Source organism: Diadema antillarum, unplaced genomic scaffold (genome assembly GCF_040938485.1).
Source record: "Diadema antillarum isolate AM-2024a unplaced genomic scaffold, OU_Dant_1.0 scf00000003, whole genome shotgun sequence".
NCBI lineage: Eukaryota > Metazoa > Echinodermata > Echinoidea > Diadematoida > Diadematidae > Diadema > Diadema antillarum.
This window is the reverse complement of record NW_027270892.1, coordinates 1087488-1109315: the sequence shown is the minus strand read 5'-3', so window position 1 is coordinate 1109315 and position 21828 is coordinate 1087488. Positions and strand designations below refer to the sequence as shown.

The 21828-nt window shown below is 39.4% G+C and overlaps 1 protein-coding gene across 1 annotated transcript in view; it reads left to right on the top strand.

Moving 5' to 3' along the window:
* LOC139732645 (PAN2-PAN3 deadenylation complex subunit pan3-like) overlaps positions 1–14069 on the top strand; it is a 30431-nt gene extending 16362 nt beyond the window's left edge. The window contains exons 6-14 of the mRNA XM_071643534.1: positions 791–1008; positions 5693–5855; positions 6887–7045; positions 9015–9137; positions 9735–9997; positions 10542–10681; positions 11848–12042; positions 12910–13048; positions 13914–14069. Of these exons, the coding sequence (XP_071499635.1) occupies positions 791–1008; positions 5693–5855; positions 6887–7045; positions 9015–9137; positions 9735–9997; positions 10542–10681; positions 11848–12042; positions 12910–13048; positions 13914–14069 (1556 nt within the window). The remainder of the gene's footprint in view (positions 1–790; positions 1009–5692; positions 5856–6886; positions 7046–9014; positions 9138–9734; positions 9998–10541; positions 10682–11847; positions 12043–12909; positions 13049–13913) is intronic.
* The last annotated feature ends 7759 nt before the right edge of the window (positions 14070–21828 follow it).

Below are 21828 nucleotides of genomic sequence, written 5' to 3'. Positions count from 1 at the left end.
CTAATTTGCACAAGTGGTTACAACAAATATGACCATTTTCTGAAAGCATATATGAAACATGAAGGTTCCCTAGCTTTCTCTTTTTTTATGTACAGTTTTAATGAATCACACATTTTGTTCACTTCGTTTTCTTATTTGGATGAAACTTGTCTTAATTGGCGTGTCAAATTTCATGTTTTTGTTCAAGTCAAGTGGAGGATGAAGTGATTTCATTCTATGTGATAGAGATAACTCATTTGAAATTTTTAGCTTCCTTCCCTCTGTGCATGTTTTAAAGATAAGTAGATAATTCTGGGGGATGTTTCATAAAGATGTTAGTAAAGTTACGAACGACTTACGAGCGACTGTTGATCAGTTCTTGTGCTGAATTATGGAAATTCTGATAAGTATAGCACATCAGAACTGATCACCAGTCGCTCGTAAGTTGTTCGTAACTTTATGAACAGCTTTATGAAACAGAGCCCTGGTACCACACTTACATGCTTGTTTGTTTTTTTTATTTACATGTTTTCCCCAATGACACAACATCTGCTCCTGCGACAATTGCTCTGGTCTCATTTTCTCCAAGGACGTAGGGTTAGGGTTAGGGTTGTGATAGGGTTTTGGGTTTAGATTGATGTGAGGACTAGGATTAGGGTTAGGGTTATGTTTGTGGGTAGGTTTTATGTTCTGCTCAGCTTGCAGATATTTCATGGGAGCAATTGTCGCAGGAGCAGATGTCATGGAACCGTTTTCTTTTATAAATGCATATTATATGATTTTAACAATTCCTGTGCACATCTCTGCTCAGGTTCCCTCTCTGCTGGGGCCTCCCCTCTCCACTCCCCTGGAGGATCACCAAGCATGAACAGGAAGGAGTTCAGGCGGTCGCAGGCCCCGGCGCCCATCGACTTGGAGGGCAAGGGGTCTTCCTCATACAAGCCCGTGGCGCAAGAAAACATTGGGGGAACAACCTACTTCTACACAGACGATACCATTCCCCTCCAGGGGGCAATGAACACAGGCATTGTAAGTTGGGACCATTAGCCCCCACCCAATCATGTAGGACTTGGTGTTAACATGTTAACAGGTAGATAATGCCCCATTTATACACAAATTTGGGCACAGGAGTGCTCCGGAAGCGCTTAGACTTATACTCCTTTGAATCTGTTCATACAGAGAGTCAGAGAGCCGGGACTACAGGTGAAGTGGCTGAGAGAGACATAACTGTCATGGTAGCCTTTGCAGTAACCTTTGGGAACTTCAAACGCATACTGATGCACAGTGTGCACCACAGCTCACAGTGCATTACACTCTTCCTATAGTTTTTTTTTTCTTTTCTGCATCTCATTGACAGCCAATAATTTTTCCAATAAGTGTTGTGCTCCAGACAGTTCAGTGCATGTACTGCATATGCCCCTTCAGCCCGACCAGATCGCGGTTACCCTTTCCAGAGTGCTCCTAATGTTTGTGACCATTTATACAGAGTTTAGACTTCAGGAGCACTCCTGAACCTAGCCTCAGGAGGGGTGTAATCTTATGAGTGTTTCAGGGCCTAATAAACTGTTCATACAGAGTTTAGAGTGCTTTAAGATGTCCTGCATGAATAAGGTGAAAAAAAGGCAATTTTGATGCCTCGGCTTAACTCAGTCATCATCAAAGCAACATGCTCTGCTGCCTCAAAAATTGATAGGTGTGAAAGGCAATGATGACAGTGTCATATTCACCAAGGGGAGCCTCGTCAGTGATAGCAGTGCTGGACCACTGGGCCTTGCCGGTATCATAATTCCAGCATTGTTAGTATACTCATTTATACACTTGGATCAAGAGGGACATGAACACTATAGCATTTTCTTCAAGGGTGTAAATACACAATAGGCAGGATTTATCCCAGATATTCTGTTTGGACAAAGTTTTTTTTAAAGCAGCTGTATACTGAGTAATAATAAGAATGATAATGATACATTATATTTGTAACACGCTTAATACAATGATGCGAAGCACAAGGAGGGAGAGAGGAAAGAAAAAGGAAAGTAAAAATGAAACCTGAGAGATGTCAAATACAAATTACATGTAAGTATTCAAAAAAGAAGAATAATGATACTTCATTGTGACTGAATTGAAATAGTACATGCCATAGGGAGGAAGACAGTACTGTAAAAGTGGATATTTTCGTGCGACTAATTTTTCATTCTCGGCCAGGTAAGTAGAGTTTCGTGTGTTTTTAATCCGCGCGGGATCAAGACATCAACTACGGGAACATACAGTATACTAGTACTGTAGCAAGCAAAAATATTCGTGTGCTTTTATTTTCGCGCTAGTTTCGCGAAATGCGCGAAATGCACGAAAATTTCAACTCCGCGAAAATTTCCACTTTTACAGTATTTCATAATATTTAGTTGTTTTATTTTGGCAATGAAACTTTAGTGAGCTGACTACATGTCAATGTGATGTTTTGTTGTTGTGGTCTGTTTTTAAGGGGCGAGAAAGAAAGAGGACAAAAAGACGAAGAGTAAATATTTGCCAAACAAATCAACAAGTGAAGGGTCGTGGCCATGAAAGCTGGGCATGATATCAAATGTGGATGGTACACATTGTAAAGAGGGCCAACAATAACATGGAACATGATATTTGAAAAGGAAATTACCCCCTATATCACTCTTCTCAGGTTTCTGAAACTTGTTATTAGGCGTCATGCCTAATAAACAGTTCTGAATGACTTGCTAGACACACAGTGTAAAATTCCATGGGGAATCAACACTCATGTCCGTTTGCAGCTTTTGTGAAACAGTTGTCCTTTAATGATAATTGATACAGGCATTATGAGAGCATCAGGGAGATAGTATTTAGGGAAGAAGAAATGCTGTCATAGTACCAGCTGGTTTGGACATACTTGTGCTGATGAGTGTTGATACTTGAAGCTTTTTTATCCCTTCCTTATATGTCTTTACAGTATGGTTGCTACAGATATTGTGCACAACATAAATATGTTATTAGATTTCCTTTTACATTGATGTGTATGTATCTGTCCAAAAAGCAATTGACAGATATACCAACTGTAACTTTGCAGCAGTATTTGTAAATTGTTACGAAACTATGTGTGTTTATTGCAGGAAAGGCAAAAATGCTGGGGGGTTTTCACCAAAAATGAGCTTTTTCAGCCCCTAGAAGACTGCGGTGCTGTTTGCAATGTTGGCATCCCTGTATAATGTGTAGCCATCCATTTTTCATACACTCAATAATGGAAATATGCAAGCATTTGTAAGACTTTGTTTCAGCAAACTTTGCTCAGAGTTTTAACTTTTAATGTACAATATAACTTTGGGGATAGGAATTCACAGCAATCAAATTGTAAAAATTAGTGTTCATACAACAATTTTCAAAATACAGTTTGAGCATCATCCTTCATAATTGCTTCAAGACAGCAGTACACTCACCGATATACTCACACTAGATATACAAATAGCACGTTGTGCATTTCTGCATGCACCACGTTGAAGCTGCCAGAAGTAGCTAATTGTAAAGTACTCCAAATCAATGTTGGAAATGAGTGTAAACAGTTACAGAAAATCTAAGATGCTTTCATTCCATCAACTGAGACTCTGAAAAAGCACAATATACTTAAAGGAGAAGTCCAGAAGATTTTGAATAAATTTCACCATAATCTACATAAATCAAGGACCATAATGACTAATTTTCATTGAAAAATACCCTCCCAACTCGTCACAATGGATTTTTTAGCATCACTAATTTTGAATCGTAACTGTTCAATTTCTGTACGCCGGCGAGAAAGATCATGTGACGGCATGACGTATTAGCCCCACATTGCTTTTTGTTTGGAGCGTCAGCTGGCTCGGGGAGCCCTGCTTGAGCAACGGCGACACGGGCCGAGCAAGCGGTAGTGTTCCGCGTGGTTCCGGCCACACAGCGGATGCACGCGGCATGATCTATTGCTTCACTTCGAAAATGCCGATGTGTGAGCTTTTGGGTGTTCTAATAAACCGGGCGATGGCCAGAAGAAGAGGTGTTTTTTGTCATTCCGAACCCAGAAAATGAGCGGGAAAGGTGTGCAAGATGGCTCTCCAATATTTTAATTGACAAGTTTGTCATCAAAACTTACATCTGCAACCAGCAGCCCCATACGCATAGCGTAATGGGGCTGCGCACTGTAGCATTCAGGATCATGATAAGGTAGTATCGCGGATAAATATCAACTGAAAATCGAAAAATTTCTTCAATTGGAAAACTTACCAGTGAAGTTGAAGTATTGACAACAAACTTCGGGCAACGTTTGGTTCTGCCAATAGTCCCTTTCTGTTCGAACTAATGACTTAATGTGACTCGGTTGAGAGAAACCTTGGAGAGCTACACTGAGTTGACGGCCAGCGCATAACCGGAGATGTGTGCGCACAGAGATGTCTCTTTGTGTGTGCGCCTGTGCTGGCCGTCAATAATTCAGTGTAGCTATCCAAGGTTCCTCTCGACCGAGTCACATTAAGTCATCAATTTGAACAGAAAAGGACTATTGGCAGAACCAAACGTTGCCCAAAGCCTGTTGTCAATACTTTAACTTTACTTGTTAAGTCTTCAAATTGAAGAAATATTTCGATTTTAAGTTGATATTTATCTGTGATGCTACCCGATCATGATCCTGAATACTACAGTACGCAGTCCCATTACGCTATGTGTATGGGGCTGCTGGTTGCAGTTACCGGTGGCGGTACTATGATGACGCTGGCGCTGGCGTTTCTTCCGCGGTTCAAGTTATACTGTCGTAATTTACCACCGTCAGACATACTCAACAGTCTCGGACAACAAGAGAGGCAATAATTCTGAAATTGACAGACTGATTTCAGACTGTTTACACTCAGAAGTTGAAAAAAACGATCGCAGATTGTGATAGCATTTGGCAGCAGCAGACGTAAATGTATGCCTGATCGCTCTGATGACAACAATAGCCAATGAAATGGGGTGGACACTTATAAGTACAGCAGTATTACAATACATATAATATTTCAATAAAATGAAAATGTTATAACATTGCAACTATTTTACATTAATCTTTGACGAATTTTATATAGATATATACAGAAGATCATTTGAATAAAGGAATACAGCATTTGGCAACAGCACTCCTAAAACAGTGTACGGACTTTTGCGGTAGCGCCAACAAGGCAGACCTCAGCAGGCATACCGATACCGCGCCACAGTCAGCAGTGCAATGGGAGATCAATGCGTAGCTGGGCTGCGCTCGCGGTGCTCCGCTGAGGAAAGTGAGTCTGTGACGTCACGCGCAATGCATACTGGGACAGATAGTACGAAGGGCTGCTCGCGACGGATTCGAACATGAAGAATTACCTTATTTTAAAAAAAAAATCATAGTAAATGTATCTGATGGTCTTTTCTCGTCAGGAAAAGGGTAATAGGTTCATGAAATATTGTTCTTTACATGGGAAACGGCTGATAATCGTCCGGACTTCCCCTTTAATAATGCATGTGTGAATGGAGCACCTTGTTTTTGGAGTACTTACATATACATTTCAGATACTGCCGCTGGCTTCATAATGAGTGTGCTGTTGCTATGTCTAGTGTGTATATATTGATAAATGCACTGCTTTTATTGAGAGCAAAGTATGATGAAAGGTCAAGGGTGAAAGGTCCTGATATGGATGATTAAGAGTTTTTTTCCCACTAACTTTGGGGTCGTCCACAGGTCATGCCCTCATTCCACGTGTACCCGTCGGTGCCGGCCCATGTGGACTACATGAAGAGGAATCCCAACGGGCCCTCCTTCTTCATGGATGAGGAGATCAAGATCGACCTGCTGAGCAAACAGGCCCAGTCCCTCACCCAGCTGGAACCCACCGAGCACCCCAGTGAGTTTGCGACCTGTTTACCCATCGTTCAGTCAAACAACTTCATCACGTATTAAAAAGTGTTGCTTTGTCCATAACAATTCTTCATCTACATTGTACAAATTGAGTTCCAAAATCATTGAAGTGTTATCGCACACCTCATGGCTGGAAAACCAAATCACTCTTCCACCTTTTTGAAATGACAAATGGGTGCATTTCCCATAACCGTCTGTTTTGGTGAGGAATATATCTACCTACGATAAAGCATACTAGCTCATTCCTGATCAAACTGTGTAAACTATTTTCCAATTGTGTGATGCAACAGCTACGTTAAAAACGTATTAAAATATCTATAACACTTTGTATTGAAAACTGCTGTTTTATCCATAAAAATTCATCTTTCATCATCTAATGTCTTTTTCACATTTCTCTCTGACCTTTAGGGTCCCATCAGCTTTTGCCCTGTGGCAACAATCCACGGCGAATAAAATCCAAATATATATATATATATATATATATACATATGTGGATTGAATGAATGCAAGAATGTTAGAACACATCAGTGAAAGTCTGGGGAAAATTGGACAATGCATCCGAAAGTTATGGATTTGTTAAAAGTTTGGTGCCACATTAGCTGGATTAGAAGACTGCAACATTATGTGATATGTATGGACAACGATATAAAGAATGTTGAACATACAACTGTATGTTCAATTTTCTAGCCTTCTGAAAGAGAACTTACCTCTTTCAGAAAGCTGGGGGAATGATATTTTCCTTGACATATGACAGTGTCAGGTCAAGGGAATGTGTACCTTCCATAAAAGATTAAATTTTATCAAACCACAGGAGATGATGTTTGTGGTACGTTCTTTCTGTTAAGTTTTAATCTGGAGTAACTAGCAACAGCTTTTGTTACAATACGTGTATGAATATTGCAGTGGCAGGATTTTCAATTTTGATATGTATTATTCAAGGAAAATGGTGTCACTATGGGGTGAGGTACAGACAAACTAGTCTCTAACAGAAGGGTATTTGCCATGTTTTTGCAACAGACATCCCCCAGGAGGTGGACAACTACCACTCGTTGTACCCCCTGGAGCCACCTCCCAAGACCCCCATGGACAAGTCCAGCACCTTTGGCTACACCACCACTTGCTACAAGGCTATCAACAAGAAGGACAGCAAGCTCTACTGCCTCAGGAGAATACATGGTATGCATCATTATACTCTCTTTTGTCACTGATGTGAGTTTGTTGTTGTTGTTGCTGCTGCTGCTGTTGATGTTGTTGCTGTTGTTGCTTTGGACAGATTTTGCACAGTGAATATTACATTTTTATCACCCTTGAATGTACCAGGCATAGTTCACATGACACCAAGGATAGGAAGAAAAATAACATAACTTTTGTATTGTTTTTGTTTGTTTGGTTTTTTTTTTCAAATTTACTGTCAGGATGTTGAGTGTTATTGCCCAGCTTTCATTTTTGGTGTTGTTCCCTTGACTTTGTATACTGCAGCAGTCATGTGAACCCTGGAATTAATACATGTACCACTTGGATACCACTTTCTCTTGTTTTCACAGACTTGATATTAAACTTGATAAAGGACACAGTTCCTTTCCCCTGTGCCTCCATATACCGCACATGTAATATTTAGTACGACCGAGGTCAATCAAGTCTCCACTAATTATTTAATGATGCCTTGGATTTCCCCTTTTGTTTCCTGCCCCCTCAGACTCTTCCAATATGAATTGTTTATCCCCTCATATCCTGTCAGTGGTGTTTTGTGTTGTTGTGATTATACAAGTTTCTATGTGCAGAGGATGTCACAACTAGAGCAGTGCTAATGTTGCAATGCTGCTATGTACATCAACAATCTGTGTGGTATGTTTTGTATTGCATGTGTGTGTGTGTGTGTTTGTCTTTGTTTCTTTCTTTTTTTTCTGGACCCAGAACAAATGACATTGGAACTAATCCAAGCAGCATAATGGAATATTTTGGATTTTGAACTTTTGGATTCTTTTGTCTCCCGTAGTTTTGAGGTTGCTTAATTTGAATTGCTGTTACCTGTTCCTGGTTAGATTTTCTTCCAAGATTATGATATGCTGATGTATGCTTTGAAAATGTGCAGGAAATCCAGTAATGTAAATAAACAAGTGTATGTTTAAGCAGCACAAGTAGTAGGTACCATATTTTCAACCAATCATGTATGCAGATGCCACAGAGCTTTGAATTCAGAAATGAAATTGAGCACTCACTGACAGCTGTATGCACTAAGAAATGTTAGCACAGCAATGTATATGTTGACATTATGTACTGGTGTATGTATATATTACGTGTACTTCTTTAGTATCGGTATTTCAAAAGAATTACATAGTATCTATGCAGCTGTCAAGATGTTATCAGGAAGTATCTGCTCATGTAGACATACAGCATTGTCGTCCTTATCAGTATGTTTTGCAACATTCACTTCAGGTGGTTTCCCAAAGCACATCTGTCCTATGAAATAATTTCCCTTGTGCTCCTCACACTCTTCTTTCCACACATGCCAACTGTTCCAGTTGGTGTGTAGGAACCTTCTTTTCTCTCTCTCTGAAAAGAAAGAGCTTGATTCACTTCCGAGTTCCAATTTTTGTAACCATCTGCCGATGATTAACAACAGGAGATGGAGTGATTGGTCCTGCATATCCAGTCCCTGACATATTTATTTTGCTGCAAGGTTGGCAAGGATGTTGCCCTCCCATCTGTTACCTTGTCGATGAAATAATCAGAATGTCTGGTCATATGTGAAAGGACCGGGGCATTTTTTCTTTGGCTGAAGCATGTTATTCTCAGTGTGTGTGGATCTACCCGCACAGGTGATGTGTGGTAAGCTTGGTTACAAGGTTGACTATCCTTGTGAATGTTTTAGCTCCACCTCAAGACATGCCTACCTATGCAGAGATTACTCAATATAAAATGAATATGATTCAGGAGATGAACAAGGAATTAAATGACTTGGAAAACAACATGTGATAGTTGAATTGTGTATTACACGTGTCACTTCATAAAAAATTGTCTGAGTGTTGTTGTTACCATGCCATGTACACATGGCACGCTATATCTCTTGTGTTGCTGTTATGACCAAAGCACTGACTTGAGTATTAACCGAAGTATGATCTTTTGCCCAACCTCTTTCCTGCAGCCATCGTGTTTGTACACGATTACCACCCAGGTTCAACGACACTCATGTCCAGGCACTTTGGCCATTCGGGCAGTCTCAACTCATTCCGGAAAAGCCATAACGGGCCCTTTCCGGGCTCAAGAGGTAAGGCTATTTGCATTGTTCATGGCTCAATTGCAGTTTGTGTTCCATCAATTCCACACCTGCTATTTTCCATGGTGATGAAATTATTGTGAATATGAAATGAGGTAGGGTCTGGCAAGTGGCAGCCCTGGGGGGTGTTTCAGAAAGCTGTTCGTAAACTTACGAACAACTAAAGAGCGACTGGTGATCAGTTCTTGTGCTGAATTATGGAAATTCTGATAAGTATAGGACATCAGAACAGATCACCAGTCGCTCGTAAGTCGTTCGTAACTTTATGAACAGCTTTATGAAACACCCCCCTAGTGGTAAAGTATTGCAGATAATTTTGGCATAGTGCCTTGGTTTAAATGAGGCAATATGCTGAGTTGTTCCTCTCAGGGGAGGAATTTAGAATATTCTTAATATCTTGTTCTATACATCTTCACAGGTGTCCCTCATAGAGCAGTGTGTCAACTTTTAAAAGGCTGTCCTAGTTTGGATGTTCCACAAAGTAGATCAGTGTTATACATGGGATTTTGGATATGTAGAGAAGTGAAACACATTTTGACGCTGTTCTCTCTTTCTCTTTTTCTTTCTCTCTGTCTCTACCAGGGGGAGGAGGTGGGGGTGGGGGACTGAATGGCCCCAGGGGCCACAGTGCCAGTCTGCTGCCAGAGGGCCTCATCTGGACCTACATCGTACAGCTGAGCTCAGCCCTGCGGGCCATCCACACGGCGGGCCTGGCCTGCCGTGTCATGGACCCCACCAAGATCCTCATCCTCAACAAGTCTAGGTTACGGGTCAACTGTGTGGGCATCTTTGACGTTCTGACCTTTGACCCCAGCCAGTCCAATCCCCTTGCAATGATCTCGCATTATCAGGTAATGTTTTGTTTTTTTCCAGATATCCTGCAGAGTGGAAATCATTTTAATGTTTCAGTGTTTGATGATTATCAACTTGTCACATACTGTGCCTGTGTACATATTGATTTAGCTTTTGCAATATCTTTGTTTCCGTGTTGAACTTTTGGAAATGGTAAAAAAAGTTGTTGTTTTTTTCAGGTTAAGGTAACATAAGAAATTCACTGTTATTTGAATCATCCTCTGTTCACATGCAGTTGTTTGTTAAGTTGTTGTCTTTTTAATAATAGACTCTTAATGGCTAATCTGATGTGAAAAGTGGCAACTCATTTCAGAAGGCTGAATTTCCTATTTCTCTTGCTTTGTCAAATTTTTGTAAACTTCCATGCCATTTTGTGCAGATTTATGTCCGCCTAGTCTTTTTACTCAATATTATATGCAGTGAAATTCAGAGGTGCCAATGTAATGACATAATTTCTACAGCAAAACAGCCTCTAATTTTATTTGATTAAAGATGAAAGTCTCATCACCAAATAAACTCATGTTTCCTTCGTGTGTAATACAGCAAGAAGATCTGATCTCACTGGGAAAGGTGATCCTAGCCTTAGCTTGCAATTCAGTCCAGAGCATTCAACGCCAGAGACTCTCAGCCTCAGTGGACCTCGTCGCTCACCAGTATTCAGCAGATCTCAAGAATCTGGTCCTGTAAGTTAGACCAGGAATTGCCGCTGTGAATCACATCCTTTGTATTGTTAAGTGTAAGGTATATTTGAGATTGGAAAGGAAATGTGAATCTACTTCATCTCGCTTTACTTATTTATCCATTTTACAGTTGCCATTCTGATGTAGTCAAAATCAACCCCGGCATCAGAATGGCAAATGTTAAATGGATGGATAAGTAAAGCTCACTTGTAGATAAAATGTTCAATACCGAACATACAACAAACAAATTAGCCGGGGACTCTAGTCTTCAGTCTGTACCAAATTTAAATCTGTCAAACAATTACAGTGTCTAACAGTCTATTATGTTAAACCAGCACACATGACTTGTGTGTGGAAGTATAACAAGTCTACTTCAAATTTGTCATGAGTATGGCTTGTACATTGTATGTAAGGGTTCAGTAAATGTGATGAAAACATATCCTATATTTTAGAACATTAAAGTGTAGGTGCTGCTGCTATTACTAAACTTCTTGTCTTGTTTGTTGTTGTCTGATATGATCGTTGTTATCATCACTATTATTATTACCTTCGCCAAGGGAGGAGGTGATGTTTTCGTTACCGTTGGTTTGTGTGTTGGTTCATTAGTTAGTTAGTTAGTTTGACCGTGTGCAAAATAACTCAAAAAGTAGTTGACGGATTTGGATGAAACTTGCAGGAAAGGTTGAGAATGTTACAAGTACCAAACGATTTACATTTGGTAGTGATCCGAGAATTTTTTGGGAATTTATGAAGGATTTTTGATATTTTGGCAGGTAGAGTCACTGAACTTGGGAGTTCAGGCTGCGCGAATTTGAGGTTTGCATGCGCGCACTAAAGTGCGTGCTCTAGTTTCTGCTAGGGCGAGGCGCGCCGTGCAGCTGAGGGTTTATGACGTAACAAAGGCTTCTAATTTGGGAAATCGTGCGACTTTCAGCACACTATAAACACTTTCAGCCAAGGAGGTTTAGAACCTCTTTGCTTTCAGCATGCTATAGTGCCTAAGTACGTATGGGTGGAAATCATCTCTATGGAAGAACAAGATCAGTGATGGAAATGAGCTGCATGCTTGGCGGAGGTCTGCGCTCTCAGAGTGCTTCTCTAGTTACTATTGCTGTTCTTGCTGCTAATGTTATAATCATCAACATAATTTTCTTTCTGATTGCCCACAGTTACCTGTTGACCAGCCAGCCACGCCCCAGGTCGGTGAATGACATCATGCCAATGATTGGGGCGCGGTTCTACACCCAACTGGACGCAGCCCTGATGTGCAGCGATGTGATGGAGGAGCAGCTGTCGCGGGAGATCCAGAATGGACGACTCTTTCGGCTTCTGTGCAAGCTGGGCGTCATCAACGAGAGACCGGAGTGAGTCAAAGTCGCAAAGCGATATTTTGATATCCATGCACGCAGGAAGACGTACCTAGCAAAACGCAAATGAATAAGTGATGTAGGTCCAAAGCAATTGCAAGGACCTCGCGCATTGTTCCTGGATCAGTTATGTTGAGCTGAGTATATTAACAACAAACATATTCACATGAATACGTAACATACATATTTGCAAGAGCATGCAAGTATGACAGTATGAATACAATAAACAAAGATGCAAAAATTAAGGATAAAAAATGTGTGCGTGTATATGGTGATTACAACAGATATTTCCAAGTCCATGGAAAGCTTATGAAATTCACAGAAAAAAATATTAAAGATTGTAAAATTTCACTTTTCTCATGCATCCGTACAAAAAGAGACATGACACTGGCATTCATGCAAGTTTAAACAAGAAATTTACCCTATAATTGATGATATATCAGTTTCTCAAAAGAAGAGAAACTGAGTGGGCACCAATCATACGTATCCATGTATGGGTAAGTACTCTTCTCTTGTACGAGAAAATTACGGTATATGGCATATATTTCGCAAACTTTTTATTTTTTCAAATTTTGCGTGTCTGGTGCTTTTTGTGGAGTTAACAATGTGCGAAATTATCATTTTCATCTGAAGAACGTGAATGCGACGTGCACATGTACATTTATCTGTTCATTTACTGTATTCCACAATCGCGAATTTAACCACTCACACAATTGTCGGGAAGTCCCGATTCTCGAAAAATTAGATTTGCTGAGTAAATATACCGTTTGCAGTATGTGATATTTATCGTTTATCTGCCTTATGACATACCTTTGCCCCAGTGTATAATGCTGTGCATGACTCTTGGTTGGTGTTGCTTTATAGGTTTCACGGCGATGTGCAGTGGTCAGAGACTGGTGACCGTTACCTTCTCAAGCTCTTCAGAGACCACCTGTTCCATCAGGTCAAGGGGAATGGGTCACCATGGCTGAACATGTCTCACATTGTGCAGTGCCTCAATAAGGTATGCTCATTTCTCACCTTTTGGACACAGAAATTGTTCTTACCACCATGCATATTTTGCATGTCATACTTACGATCCACTCATGTGTAGAAACATTGCATTCACTGGTATCTGAATTTTTTTTTTTCCACATGTTGAGATCAAACGATGAAAGGTCACATTTAGTTGTCATTATAATTGCTTTTGATATGTTTAGGGTTTTATGCTGTAAAGCATTTTCACAAGCATTGAGAAAACCAAGAAACTAATGATCAAGTCCAAAAAACTTTTGAATTAACTTTGTGACGTATGTTCAGGAAAAGTTTTTGAAGTTTAACCGTTTACAGGGATGATGTAACCTGAGTTCAGATTGGGCTTCAGGTTCTAATTTTTTTTTGCGAGATAATGAGAAACCTATGAAATATGAAAGAGCTTACAATTCTAAGAGAATTTCAAAGTCTATATGATGAGAATTGATTTTGAAATGGCTCAGCTATCCAGAAACACAGAGATCCTAATAAAAGGTAGAGCCCGCCTTTTATTATGATATTACTTTGTTTTACTTTGTTTTTGGATATAATTCAGCCATTTCAAAACCAATTTTCATAATGTAAAGTTTGAATACTTCTTAGAATGGTATGCCCTTTAATATTTCATTAGTGGTTTCTAATTATCTTGCAAAAAGTCTTTCAATCCCCCATCTCAACCAAAACTATACCATCCCCTTAAGCTTATAAACATCCTGTTTGGAGAGTAGCTGCAGGAACCATAATCATATCATGTTGCACTTGTGAAAAAGGGGAAAAATAAATAGAAACCTCAATTAATAAAAGTGGATGTAAGAGCAGCTGGTCACTCAATTGCCTTCTCCTCCTCCTCCTGGTAGCTGGATGCTGGGATCCCGGAAAAGGTCAGTCTGATGTCGAGGGACGAACAGAACATCCTGGTTGTGTCATACACTGACCTCAAACACTGCTTTCAAAACACCTTCAGCGAGGTTCTCCAAGCCTCCCACTCCTCCGACGAAAACATCGGCCACTGATACCCAACGCCCCCACCTGGTAACCAGTCGCCGGGTGTGGTCGGCCACCACTTCAGATTCCAATCCCCCTCGCACCTCTGAACTTGAACTTTTTGGGGAGACATCGGAGATCCTGTGCAGTTGGTTTGACTCACAAAAACTCCACAAAGCCAATTTGGAATTGCATTGTGTTGTCCCCAGAACATAATTAGGAAGGAATTCAAGCACACAGCAATTTTCAATAGACACTTGAGGAACATCCAGAAACGGATTGATCATCCTGTGTCCGTGTGCCGTATGGTATCAGCCTCAGAAAGGAAGGGGATGAGACCTTGTAATCAGAGAGTGAATCTAGTGAGGCACCCGACACCAGTATGGTTGCTTTTGCCGAGGGTCAAAGATGTTGGCAATAATTGCTAGTCAGTTTGCTAGTCGGTAATGACTGGGCACAATGTTCTGCTTTCTTCTTGCTCTCCTTCTTGCTTTCCCACGCCACTCACCTCGCCCTTTCGAACGATTTCCCCTGAAATTTTTTCTCAGTATGGATATGATTCTATCACAATGAGCTGCAAAGTATTGCAATGGAGGCAGTCATGGTGAAGGTTGGACTTGCATTTGTGAGCTGAAAGAATTTCATCCTTTTTTTTTTAAATCAATATATTCTCATTCAGTACAAGGACAAAGGACAAATTGTTATGGTAAGGTCTGTTAGTGCTGAACCTGCCAGGTTACATGATTTGCATGGAGATTTATGGTGAGATCATCTATGGTATCGGCACTATATTTCATTGCAGTGGTAAAGTGGACATTTCTAGGCAATGACCACTGATTTGGACAACTGAATATAGCAGTTCATCATTTTTTTCCAAAAACAATTATATTTCTGCTTTTCATAAGCTGAAGTTTTAAAGAAATATGCTTGTATTTTGTATAGATCTTGGAATTTTGTGGTTCAAAAACTCAATTCATCATCAGGGAAGAAACAAAACACAAAAACAACAGTCCTGGTCATATCCATTCCATCAATTATTGTCTTGCATTGATCATGCCGTGGATATTACATTTACTACTTTTGATTGGGATTCTGCATGTTTTGAAATGTTTTCTGACAGTATCTCCACAGAATACTGTGTACTTCGAGCGCATTGTTGCAGTTATTTTTATCAAGAAGCGATGGGAAAATGTGCATTAAAAATATTAATAAAATAGTATTTGCATGACTTAGTCCCATATGATATGCCTAATGTGTGTGTGCACAATGGGGACTGTCATGTGACATGTGGAAGCATATAAACAGACAATGCCTCATGGTGACATCAAGGATTTTCTATTTTTTACTTTCAGGTTTTGTTTTTGTGTTAAGTCAATTTTGCATCACAGAGTTAAATCACAGAATGCCAATTATTCTATGAGATATAAAAGCAGCAATAGTCCTCTATTGGTAACAGTAAGACTGGAAGAAATAAATCATGATAGAGATTTTTGTTTGTTTGTTTGTTTGTTTGTTTTTTTGGTTGTTTTCAGGAAGTGGGGGGGGGGGGTCATGTGTACTGTAGCTGATGTCTTCTGAGTTGAATACTTATTTATTTTCTGTTTCACCTGTGAGCCCAAATAGTTTTTATTCCATGTGCATTTGACTCTCACACAACACCATGACAGCTCCTAAGGTAATACTATCAATAGTATTGACCCGCAGTTCACAAGAAATGGCAAATATCTTCTACAACATGAACTGTATATCTCTATAGACTCTGTAGAAAAAATTGCATTTTTTTTTTTCAAGACATGCTGGCTAATGTGAAATTGGAATTATTTCATATGTAATGGAAGTGTTCTTCTCAACAGATAGATACAATCATTTTATATGATAATTATTTTCATAGGATGTACATTTTGGAGTTCAATTTTATTGCAGACTACATTTTCCATTTTTAAAAAGTATTCCTCCACTCATGCGTACTAGTCTGTAGTTCATGGTTAGTCTGTGTGGAGGGGAAGGGGCTATGACTCTGATTAAAGTTGATATCAGTCAGCATCATTTTGCTTTTCAAATCTGAACACAACATGAATGCAGTGGCAGATGAATTGAGATTGTGCATATCTTTATGGGCAAATTATGCATTACTCCTGATTTTTTCTTTTGTAATTGCTTTAAAGGTAATGATCATAATGTTTTGCATTGAGCTTACCCCAAAAAACACACACCATTTTTTTTTTTTTTTTTGGCTTTTTTGGCTTTTGCAGTTATGTTGTAAGAGAGAGAACACCTTACATTTGGTTGATACTTTCATTTACTGTGGTGTAGGATGCAGCTCATTACGAGTGGTCAGAGTTAGTCAGTTGAGGAGAAGGGTAGGCGGAGATCTCCCCATTTCTCTCCATCGTCGTACGACACTGCCAGTACTGGATGGACCCATGGTGAATAATACTCTCTAGCCACTGTGATAGTCCCTTGAAGTCAGGGCATGCCCGCTTCATCATTGGTCTTTCCTGTCACTCATTTTAAAGCAAGTGATCAGAAGCTGAAGTGCCAACTGGATCAGAGGATCAAAAGTTTAGATATGTGAGTTAAGAAGTAATGAAGAGTAGTGTATGGGACAGCAAGGACTGGTGTGCTGTGTAATAATAGTATTCATCCCAACCATTGCCATCATTGTAAATGTAAGTTGAATCACTTGTAAGAGAGTTCTAATTTTTAATGTTTTCATGATACATGCCTCTTTTATCTCTTCTGGGTGTTTTTTTAGGAAGGGTCTTTTTGATTGAACAGATTCACATTACTGTGTGTCTAAGGTGAGTGGTTAAACGATGATAGAGTCTTTACTGTCGATACTTTCTTTTTAATTTATCCAGTGCCTGACTGCAATGTACTCCATGGGAGTGGAGGCAGGCTTAAACAGAATGTTCTGTCCAGTCTGACATGTACATACACCACGTAGACATTGTAAAGGCTACCGTGTAAATAGCATACGTTCTAAAAACGGGGGGGAAATGGTGTACAGTAACATGTGTCAAGGGTTGTACATAGTTGTAATGACTAAGCCAGTGTTTGTATGATTTATCAAAGTGCAGGGACTGTTCATTCAGCATGGAGCTTTATTTTTTATGTTTTATGAGAAAAAGACATTGTTATTCAAGCATTCCACAGCTCATCTGCTCAAACGAGGGAAGAGGAGCTCCGTAAGAAGTTTGGTCGAGTGTTCTCTGGGGAATACAGCCATATTGTAAGCTTTGACTGAGATTTGCCATTGGATGACATGCAAGTTCAAATAATCTCGCCCACAATGACAGGCATCAAGAGGAACAAGCCTTGGTACTGGACTCCTTGCATCATCTTAATCGTTACTTGTGTTACCGAGTGTAATATAATCATGTCGCAGTAACGACTTAAAGCCAGTAAGCTGTAGAGGGAGCCCTTCGCGACCCAGACTCAACGGCAGAGAGACAGTTTTCGATGGATGGATGCAGTCGCCAGCCAATTTCAAGCAGGCTGATGAGAGAAGTTTCATGCAGCCTTCATGCGCATTATCATGACAGAGTGGCTGCAACTTGGCTGCTGAACACACAATTTTCCGTCTCATCCAGCCACAAAGCAGAAAAAAAATTATGTAAAGTTGATTCTGATATGATGCTTATCAACTCCACAAACTTGCCAAAATCGCCACTCTCCGCATTGCCACCACATGCAAATCACATGGATCAGCCATTCACCTGGTGCAGTAAAGGGTTAATCGGTCCTTGAATTCTCTTCTGTCCTGCCTTTACTGTAATGTTGGAGAGAACTTTTCTCGAATCTTGAGTCATTTCAAAGGAACCACTGAAATCAAAGCAGCAGAATAGGGAAGGATTGAGTGATATCAGGAAAGGAGTGAAAAAAAAAAAATCCACCACCTGAATGCCATCATGATCATGAAACTCTGATGTTGAAAGCAACAATGTATTGTGTCATTCATTGTGCGTACTAAAGGGGAAGAAAAAAATAAGACTTGTCAGACCACTGAAGGAATCAAATCCATGTGTCATGGCAAATTTCAAAAATTTCTTTCAGATTTCTTGATGTCATACAGATATTACACAATACATGAAATGTAAATTGAGTGATGTTTCATGCCATTGACAAGGGAATGTATCAAGCAAGCATCATGAGGTGGCGATACAGATACACTGTAGTTTCGTAATCACAGCTCTCTAAATACACAGTATTTGTCCATGGTTGGACTTTTCTTGGAACCAATTCTACAAGATGAATAAGTATCTGGTCGAGAGAAGCTCAAAAATTGCCTTCTTGGATATTGTTCAGCTGTATGTATTTTTATGTACATTATTCTTATCAGGGAGTGAAGATTTGTGTGGCTTTCATTTCTACGTTTGTTATCAAACACTATTTTTGGAGAGAAAAAAAAACCCGGATCATTTGTCTCTATGAATTCATGAATTTTGTGATGTTATGACTTTGAATTGACAATTTGCATGATCCTTTTAAGCTACCCACCTACATATCACACGTTTAGAGGAAGAGAGGCGGTCTGGTTTTAGATCTTTACAATTGAATCATTATTCTCAATTTTTACATGTTATTTCAATTTGATATATTTAGTGTCACACTTACAGGATTTAGGGTACAAAATGACATGAAATTAGATAATGTAGTAATGCTAGTGTGATTCAAAGGTTACGATTCCTTCACAACGTGCCAACCCACAAAACATTTTGTTCCTTTCAAACGTTTCACTGGCACGACAATTTGAATGAGCCTCCCCCCCCCCCCCTTGTTTTGTTTCTACCATGGCCAATTCTTCTGGGAAAGGTTAAGCGTTCTTTGAAGGCATCATGCCAGTGATGAACCAAAACAGATTTAATGTCACACAGTCATATTGGTCATGGTTCACGGGCTTACTCAAACCACTATAGCTTTATGAATGGATATCTCCTGCCCATATAGAATTAAGTTTGATCCAGTGGTACAGGATCAGATTCTGACATTCCAACATATTTTTCGAGTTTTTATTGCCTTTTTTTTTGGGGGGGGGGGTATTTTTTTAAATCACTGTAATCCAGCTTTGTTCGTTTTGGATTAAAAGTACTCACAGTTTTTTGTGGGATTTTAAAATCTTGTTGCAATAGCTCAGATTAGTAATGGGAAACTGCATTATTACATGTAATTGAGCATTATGATTTTCTTGTTTGATTTACTGCCAGAACTCCTCTTGATCTGCAGGACGAATCATTTTGGCAGATATTTCATGTACTAAATTGTTGTCATCTCATGCCAAGTATTGTCTTCATTTTTTGGATTGTATCTCTCGCTATCATTTGTTCTCCGGCAACCTGCACCAAATCTCATCTTTGTGAAATTCACTCATGCTTTAACCCATTGTTATCTTCAGGTTGTCTTGCAACATGTATAAATCTCTTAGTCACACAAGGAAACAGTAACTTTCACATGTACAGAATTCTGACAGATTGTGTCTTTATGAGAATTAGTGGCAAAATAGGGTAAACCAGGGATGACTTGAGCTGGGCAATGAAATACAAGTTTTGTCACACTGTACCAGCCCACCCCCCCCCCCCCCCCACACACACACACACACACACATGAAAACAGTCGCTGCCAATGCAGTGATTTGGGGGGGGGGGGGGGCAGATGCTGATGGTTAAGGAGCTGAGTATTTGAAGCTTTATTCTGGGTAAATTACTTCACCTACAGATTTTTTTTTTTTTCAAGTTAAATTGTGAACGATTGCAATTAGTCTGCTGTCTTTTCCGTTCTCAGTTTTCTTCATCATTGTGGCACTGGTAAACTCTGATGCAATCAACTTGTGAAAAGTACATCTGTATTATGTTGCATCGCCTGAACTGATTGGGTGTGTAGCAATATGAGCGGTCATGAAGTTTTAAACACAATGCATCACATCCCTTTTTAGCACAAACTACCATTGTACATGTAGAAGGAGGCGATGTGATAGGAGTTAGTACATCACTGCAAAGCAAGATCCATTTTTTGTTTTCTCTACAAGGACCCTAAAACTCTGAATACGAACAAGGTTCTCTCACTGTGCCAAATAGAAGTTTACAGTCTCTTACATGATTTTTTTTTCTTGACTAGTCCTAATTTTGCATCACTGATTAAGCACAATTTCACACAAGCACGATAAAAATTATTTTACTTATCTACAGAGATGGTTCTGACACAAGAGTTAAGTGCAAATTCTATGTCTAATGGAGTCATGTGGTTACACTGCCTTCTTACAGTGGATTTCTGTGATGTACAATGAATTGTTATTAATACCTTGGTTCCCATTTCCTCTTTACCCCTAATGAATTTTGAGCGAGAAAAAATCATAAGCCATTATTTAATAGATTTTTCTCATCGTATTCACTGATTATAGCTCCATCATTATTTTCCTTGAGAGATCAATAATGTGCCCATGCATACATACAAAGTGAGGTGTTCAACTCATTTAGAATGTTTTGAACATTGAATAAGGCCTATGAAACAAATCATTGTCAACGTCTTTTGTACCATAATCTATTATTATCAAGATAGTCCAGTCCATTATGGATAGCTACAATTTTTTATAGTGCTTTCTCTTGCAGGTGTGTATTCAGAAAACAGCATTAACAGATATGTGAGAAATGATCTAGATCATGTATGGCATGGTTTTCAGACCAATTATTGGTACTAGGAGTGAATTTTTTTTTTCTTCTTTTTGGTACAATCAGCACAAGTTAATTCATATGAAGTCCTTTCATGGCTCTGTACAACCCTCTATGTTCAAATAGGAAGTACATTGTATGTTATGTTCATTGGATATGAAAAAAAAAAATGGCTTCATGTATTACCTGGTTGTCATGGTAACATGCCTTCCACGTTTAGGCTTGCATTGCTTTGTATTTGCCTTATCTACTAAGTGGGGCGATGCTACGATTTACTAAGTTCAAGTAAAGCACTGAAATTTTCCCCACTCTCTTCTCTTCAGAGAAATATTGCAATGCCCTGGAATCAAGACTAGCAGCAGGCTCTGTGGAATATTATGTGTTCAGTTACATTTCTCTGCAAAAGACTATGTCCTGGCTGATCCTGGTTTATGTTGTTGAATGTGTATTCTGCATTACACTTGAAACATTTTGAGAACTGCATGTTAACTTCCAGTGTTTCACGTCTTGTTAAACACACCCAGAACACAGTATTTTTTGTTGTTGTTGATCAAATTTCTGTCACCATTTCTGTTTGTGCGTGCGTGTGTGTTGATGTGTGAGTGTGTGCGTGCGTGTGTGAATCTGCCTTCATGTGGATTCTGCCTACCTTTGCACTCGTTCCGCATGAACATGGAGAATGCAATTTGCAAGACTACTTTCACAAGTGTAATTTCTCAGCTTGTGAGAAGAATTTTTTTATACACTTAACCTCTCAATCAATATTTAAGTGGAGAATGTCAATTTTTATATGCGAAGTACTTTTTTGTACAGTACATGTATATGTAAAAACATATATGGTCAGCTTCCATATTGTACAAAGTTCTGGATATTTTTAAAATAAAGTTGAGAAAGCACATTCAGTTTCTCTCATTCACAGTTGCATTATTTCTCTGTCAATGTGTCCTTCGAGCATGTGTACGTGTATGCTGGAGCATTGGTAGATGTGATCAGTTTGTCATTTTGAGATGGATGAAAAATGATGTAACTTATGATTTTGTGTAGTGTATGGGTGTAAAGCTGCCCCTGCTTGTTCGCAAGATACGGGCAAATGAATATAGTCTGGTGCCATATTCCATGAGGC